The sequence below is a fragment of the Podarcis erhardii genome (genome assembly GCF_964252035.2).
Source record: "Podarcis erhardii genome assembly, chromosome: 9".
Taxonomy (NCBI): Eukaryota; Metazoa; Chordata; class Lepidosauria; order Squamata; family Lacertidae; genus Podarcis; species Podarcis erhardii.
In genome coordinates, this window is record NC_138512.1 from 7,660,317 (window position 1) to 7,667,725 (window position 7,409).

Here is a 7,409-nt window from a genome sequence, read left to right on the forward strand (position 1 = left end):
CAGAGGACGAGATGGTTGGACAGTGTTCTCGAAGCTACCAGCATGAGTTTGACCAAACTGCAGGAGGCAGTGGAAGACAGGAGTGCCTGGCGTGCTCTGGTCCATGGGGTCAAGGTTCAATGGCCAAAGGTGCCCTGCGATACACATTCATTCTCACAACCAGCGGAACAGGGCAACAGAGAATTACAGCAACTGAAGCCCAACCCTTTTTCCTGCCAAAGAAGCCAGCAGGGCCCCCTGGCAAGGGAGGGGCGAAGAGAGCAGGATTGCAGGAAGTGTCTCACCTTCGCAGCCTCTCACCCTGTTAAACAGGGCCTGGAGTTCGCCTCTGACCTCCGAGATGTTATCCGCCTGGACCCGGAAACCCACGGCCAGCACCTTCTCCCTGCGGAGATCGTCCAAGGACTCCTTGACGAAGGGGGCCATGTCCAACACCTCCTGGTCCGAAGCAAAGAGGTTCATCTTCTCCACCAGCCGCTCGCCAGACTCCAACCTGCCGTGGTTATAATCATTCAATAATCATTTATTATTTCTACCCTACCCACCTGGCCGAGTTTCTCACTGAATCATTACCGCTTTACGGAACTGTCTTGGTTGCTCGGATCAATTTGTTGCTGTGCATTGCTTCAGTTAAATGCTATCGTGTTTTAACATTCGTATCGATGGCACTGTTTTGCGGTTTCTTAAATTATTATTACTTATTTTATAACATTTATAAACCTCTTGATTGGTAAACAAAAAATAGAAAACACCCCCCAAAGCGGTTTACAGAGAAAACAATAAAATAAAAACTTTAAAATGCTTTAAAACTCACAAAAAGTTAAAATACTAAAACAGATTAAAATTACCTCAACTTTTTAAAGCATCTAGGTAGGCTGGTCTAAACAAGAATGTTTTCAGCAGGCCCAGAAAGGAATACAGTGAAGACACCTGCTTGTCTCACTAGGCAGGGAGTTCCAAAGTGTACATGACGTCACACTAAATGACCGAGTCCTTACAAAGGCGGAATGGAGATTATGGGCATCTGTAACAGGGCTCATTCCGTCAATTGGCACGGTGGAGTGGACGTACGTCAGGTAAGCAGATGTTGTGGGCCAACTGGTCTCAAGTCTTTAAGGGCTTTATATACTGTATCATATGTGGTGGGATTGTAGCAAAATTTTAAAAAAATTGGTAAATGATATAAGATGAGTTGAAGAAAATGTTCCATTTAAAATTTGTGAAAAAGCCTGAAGCTTCCTTGTTAGGGATTGTGGGAAGACCTGCCAAATAAACTAAAAAACATTTTCATGTATGTGACAACGGCGGCAAAGGTCTTAATAGAACAAGGATGGAAGAATGAGGAAATCCCGACTAAAGAGCTGTGGCAAGAAAAACTGATGGACTGTGCGGAATTGGCAAAATTGACACACAAACATGTGTTACAAGGATAACTGTAACCTTAAAGATGAATGGGAACCTTTTACGAAGTATTTGAAAAAACAACAAAATGAACTGGACTCCTTGGCAGGTTCTGAATAAACATTCACAAACTCTTCATCAGTAATATATAGATAGATAAATTAAGGATCTTTACAATTTTACAACATGCAGATAAAATTGTGTCTCGAGAAACCAGAGAGAGTCACTGAGAGAAGTTTCTTTTTTCTCTTTTTGGGGGGAGGGGAATTCTTAATAAAAACATAAAATAAAAAAGGGCTTTATATACTGAGAATATCACCTTGAACTTGGCCTAGTAGAAAATTGGCAGCTCCAATGACCTGGGCATAGGCATTTGTGTGCATATGCAGAATCCTTGGACCCAAAACCCCACGTAAGAGACAAACGGGCTGCACAAACATCAAACCAAATAAAGACGAAGCAAACCTCTTGACGATGCGCTCGGCGCACTGCAGCTTCCTCTGCACGTCCTCGCGCTCCTGGTGGAGCTGGCTGTCCACCTTCGCCAGGAGCTCCTCCCCCTTATTCTGGATCCACTGGACCATCTCCTCCACCTTCTCCTGGATCTCCTCTCGTGTCTCCTTGCGCACCTTCTCCAGCTGCTGCAGCCGTTCGTGGACGGTGCTGTACGTCTTCTCGTAGCTCCTCCTCTTCTCGGCAAGCTCCGCCTTTATCTTGCCCAGCTCCTCCTTCCTGCCTTCGATTTCCGTGCGGATGTCGCAGTACAGCTTGGCGTTGTAGTGCTCGCCGTCGAGCAGAGCGCAGGAGCAGCACAGGGGCTTGCGGCAGCCACGGCAGTAGATGCTGTCGACGTAAATACAATGTTCAAGGAATGAATGAATGAATGAATGGCCGTGGCAAGAAAAAGAGGCTGGACTACAGTGGATGGGCCATTGGCTTGATCCAGGCGGCTTTCCTTAGGGTCTTAAACAGGAAGGTAGTGTGGCACAGCGGTTAGAGTGCTGGCCTAGGACTTAGGAGACCCAAGTTTAAATCCCCACTCAGCTACGAAGCCCCCTGGGCGGTCTTGGTCCTGTCAACATCTCTGAGGCTCACCTCCCTCACTGAGCAGAATTCCCTGGAGAACAGGTATAAGTGTAATAATAGATAGATAGATAGATAGATAGAGATGATAGATGATAGATAGATAGATAGATGATAGATAGATGATAGATTTTTCTCTATGGAAGGGGAAGGAGGGAGAACACTGGGAAGAAAGGAAAATGAAAACAGAAGGGGTAGGAAGTGGAAAGTTATGGAGGGACAGATCAGCCTATTTCTCCCCAATACAGTGGTACCTCGGGTTACATACGCTTCAGGTTACAGACTCTGCTAACCCAAAAATAGTACCTCGGGTTAAGACCTTTGCTTCAGGATGAGAACAGAAATCGTGCTCCGGCGGCGCGACGGCAGCAGGAGGCTCCATTAGCTAAAGTGGTGCTTCAGGTTAAGAACAGTTTCAGGTTAAGAACGGACCTCCGGAACGAATTAAGTACTTAACCCGAGGTACCACTGTATCAGTTTTCCATGTACTTGGACCACAGGTCTATTCCATCCAATTTTTTCCAGATTTAAAAACAACATGCTTGAAAAAAATTGCATTTAAACTGTAAGCATTAGAGTGCATTTAAATGTAAGTACTAATTAAAACGTAAGTATTAACTGTAAGCACTGCATTTAAACTGTAAACATCAATTTACTGTTGGTAATAACAACAATCATAATATTGTGCCTTCCCCCCACAAGTAGGATTCAAGGCAGCTCAAGAAACTTAGAACAAGCATGGACAAAAAACAGAAAGGTAATGTTAAAAAGTGATTCAACTCTTGAAAAATGAAAACCGTATAAAAAGCAAAGCTATTAAAATACAGATAATGAAAACAGCACAGCGCTATTAAAAGCCCTTTCCTTAAAAAGCAGTCCATTCCCAAAGGCCTGTTGGAGTAAAAAAGGTATCCAGCTGCCAGCGGAAGGCCCACAATGAAGGCACCAGTCTGGCTTCTCCGGGGAAGGTGTTCCAAAGTTGCCTGGGAGAAGCCACCACCAAGAAGGCCCTCTTCTCCTGTTCCCCACCCAGGCCTCGCCTGCTCATCGTGGGGTCCCAGGTGGCTGGCAATGCAAAATGAAGTTGCACATGTGCCGTATGAGTGGGGCACAGCCCAGATGACTGCCTGCATTCCCCTCTCCCCCTTCACAGGCAGTGGCCTGGTAAAGGTCCAGTCGTGACCCACTCTGGGGTTGCGGCGCTCATCTCGCTTTATTGGCTGAGGGAGCCGGCGTACAGCTTCCGGGTCATGTGGCCAGCATGACTAAGCAGCTTGTGGCAAACCAGAGCAGTGCACGGAAATGCCGTTTACCTTCCCGCCAGAGCGGAACCTATTTATCTACATTTATCTACTTGCACTTGACGTGCTTTCGAACTGCTAGGTTGGCAGGAGCTGGGACAGAGCAACGGGAACTCACCCGTCATGGGGATTCGAACCACTGACCTTCTGATCGGCAAGCCCTAGGCTCTGTGGTTTAACCCACAGCGCCACCCGCATCCCTTCAGAGAAGTGTGACTAGCCCAAGGTCACCCAGCAGCTGCATATGGAGGAGCGGGGAATCAAACCCAGCTCACCAGATTATGAGTCCACCGCTCTTAACCACTACACCACACTGGCTCATAGTGGCCTGGTAGCTTCCTGCAAACTATGCATCCCCCCCCCCCAGTAGCATTACCTTATAACCTGGGTGTGCTCCGAACATAAAAGGTTGGTGGACTTCTTTGCCCCCTCCAGGAAGCTCTGGGCAGTATCCTTCTTCAGATCGGCCAGTTTCTGGGTCTCGTGGCTCTTCTGCTTCAAGTACCACTGGTGAGACTTATAGCATTTCAGGCAGAGGAACTCAGAGCACTCAGAGCACCAGAAATCGGCCGCATCTTTGCAGTTATCGCACACCAAATCCCTGTCACCGGCGATCTTCCGGTAGGTGTTCAGCTTGGCCTGGAGGCTTGCAAAGAGGACGTTATCTTGGAAGGGGACCCCGCTGGCGCGCGCGAAGGAAAACCGGCAGACGGGACACTGGCCCACGGGCTTGTTCTCGTCCAGGCACTCCAGGCAGACGGTGTGAAGGCAGGCCAGGAGCTTGGGATTCGGGGCCTCTCTCTGGCACCTCCCGCACAGCAAGAACTCAAATTCCTCCTCCATCTCCTGCAAAAAAAATTTTTTTTTAATGAGGAGAGGATGAAGAAGGAGGAGGAGGAGGAGGAGGAGTTTGGATTTGAGACCCGAAGGAGTCTCCAAGCAGCTAACATTCTCCTTTTCCCTTCCTCCCCCACAACAAACACTCTGAGGTGAGTGGGTGTGACTAGCCCAAGGTTACCCAGCAGCTGCATGTGGAGGAGCAGAGATAAGAACCCGGTGCCCCAGATTACAAGACTACTGCTGCAGTGATATTGGGAAATCTTAGCAGGTTAAAACTTTGGCTCATGCAGGAAAAAGAACATTATGGGAGAGCCAAAAGCTGTAGAATGCTGGGAATGCGTATCTGGGTTTAATTACAGACTTTCTGTCCTTAAAAGTGTGAACTGGGTTATCTCCTTCATCTGCAGGAAGAGAGCTCCTAACTGATTAGTAGTTTTGACAAAGGGTTGTTTCTGACTTAGATTCAGCATGAAAAGGTTATCAGGCTAAATTTACAACTCAAAGAATCTGGTCTGTCTCTGGGAATGAGGGGAGTGGGGCTGAGAGACTTCAAGAAGTGTGACTAGCCCCAGGTCACCCAGCAGAAGAAAGGGTTAGGGTTCAGAATCGCTTCTCTCTCTCTCTCTTTCTCTTTCTCTCTCTCTCTCTCTCTCTCTCACACACACACACATATATACACAAACCAGGGAATCTGTCAACATGGACTAGTACTCTATCTCGGCTGCACCAACAGGGTGGCTCACAGCCAAGTAAGAGGCGATGTGATGGGAGTTTATAAAACGATGCACAGTGACCGAGAAAGATTTTTCTCCCTCTGTCATCAGACTGGATCTTGTGGACAAAGCTCAATGTTGGAAGATTCTGGGCACTCCTTCTTAAGGCAGCGCAGTTAAACTATGGAACTATGGATGGCTTTTAAGAAGACAGAACGCAATGGCAGAGTTGCCAATTGGTGTGCAAAGGCTTGAAGGAACAGAGCTGCCAAATACTGGAGCTTCGATTTTGGAAAAACAAAAGGGAAACCAGGAGTGGAGGCGCAGATGAAAAAGGATAGGCTCTGTGTGCAATCTGAATGGAACCTGGAAAAGTGGGATATTAATACAGCTGCATTTCTAATGAACTGGAAGAGGAGGAGGAAACGAAAGAACTGACAAACAAGATTGATGGACTGATATAGGAATACAGACCAGGAAGCTGTGGCCCTCCAGATCTTGTCGGCCTCCATTTCCCTTGGGAATGGTGGGCGTGCACAGAGTAGTCCAAGAACACTGGGAGGGCCACAGCCCCCAGAACCTAGGAAGTTGCACTATACATTACACTCAGGGCCGTCCTGTGGGGCAGACGTCCGGGCAGGGGGGGGGGGCTCAAGTGTGGGAAAGGGTTTTGGCATACCACAATTCAGAGTAACTGAAGTCCGGCACTCCGTCACTTGAAGAGAGGCAGATACGTGTATGACAATTCCTAAGAGCAGGGAAAGAGGCTGCTGGATGAGGCCATTTAGTTCAACATCCTGTTCTTTTAGCGTCTGAACAGTTGCCTGTGGGAACCTGCAAGCAGGAGATGAGCCACAGCGTTCACTAGGGCGGCACTCTGACCCCCTGGTCATTTTGGCGGCCCTTTTCGGAACCTTTTGGACATGGGTAGGCAAACTAAGGCCCGGGGGCTGGATCTGGCCCAATCGCCTTCTAAATCCGGATCGCGGGCGGTCTGGGAATCAGCGTGTTTTTACGTGAGTCGAATGTGCCCTTTTATTTAAAATGCATCTCTGGTTATTTGTGGGGCACAGGAATTCGTTCATTTCTCCTCCCCAAAATATAGTCCGCCCCCCCCCCACAAGGTCTGAGGGACAGTGGACTGGCCCCCTGCTGAAAAAGTTTGCTGACCCCTGCTTTTGGAGGATTCCCTCGTTCCTGACCTTTGTCCACACTGGCAGGGCCGATGGGAACTGTAGTCCAACAGCACCTGGGTGCCCAAAGGTCCCTCCCCCCCCCATCTATAGGAGGTGTCACCCAGCTGCACATTAAGAGGCTGTTGCGTCCAGAAAAAGCAGATAAAGTGTGTGTGCATGGGAGGGGCTGGCACAGCGGGCAAGATCCACTCCCCCCCCCCGCCCCCCATCTCCAGGCACAGAGCCCCCCCCCCTCACACAAGGCTCTTTGGCATTATAGGAGGCCCCGCAGATTCAGCCAAGCCAAGCCCCCCCCCCCATTCTTCGGAGGAGGGAAAGGAATCTAGAGGGTCGGAGAGATCAGGACATCACAGGGGGTTGGACTAGATGACCCTCAGGGCCCCTCCCGCCTCTACGATTCTAGGGTTCAAATCCTTCCCCCTCCCCCCGCCATGTAGCTCCCTGGCTGACCTTGGGAGCCAGTCCCTCCTCCTTCTTTCAGTGCAACCGACCTCACACGGTTGTTGTGGGGGTGAAATGGGGGCTGGGGGGGGACCGTGCACGCCCCCTTGCGCTCCCCGGAGAGCCAAGACGTGGCGTATCGACGCAATGCATAAATAAAAGTTAATGCATAAATAAAACAAAGTTAATGCATAAATAAAACAAAGTTAATGCACAAATAAAACAAAGTTAATGCATAAATAAAACACAGCCACGCACGCAATTCAAAGGAACTCAGCTGAAAGGCGCGACCTGCAGCGGTGTCCGGATCGCGGAGCAGCAACCGCGTCTGGGGATGGCGGCGGCGGCTGCGAGGCGTCTGGGTTCACTTTCGCTTTGTCCCTGCGAGGAGGCGGCGGAGGAAGCAGCGCGGGGCTGCCGGGAAAGGAGGGCAG

At 49.3% G+C, this 7,409-nt stretch overlaps 1 protein-coding gene across 3 annotated transcripts in view; it reads right to left on the reverse strand.

Annotated features, from left to right (window-relative positions):
- PML (PML nuclear body scaffold) overlaps positions 1–7,369 on the reverse strand; it is a 281,106-nt gene extending 273,737 nt beyond the window's left edge. For 2 of the 3 annotated variants that reach the window (XM_081876350.1, XM_081876348.1), the window contains exons 1-4: positions 7,234–7,357; positions 4,162–4,631; positions 1,867–2,244; positions 285–493 (exon numbers count right to left, since the gene is read on the reverse strand). In XM_081876350.1, the coding sequence (XP_081732476.1) occupies positions 285–493; positions 1,867–2,244; positions 4,162–4,628 (1,054 nt within the window). In that variant the 5' untranslated portion in view covers positions 4,629–4,631; positions 7,234–7,357. Of the gene's footprint in view, positions 1–284; positions 494–1,866; positions 2,245–4,161; positions 4,632–7,233 lie in introns of all 3 variants that reach the window. The other variant, XM_081876349.1, reaches the window with a different exon arrangement.
- Between the last annotated feature and the right edge of the window lie 40 nt (positions 7,370–7,409).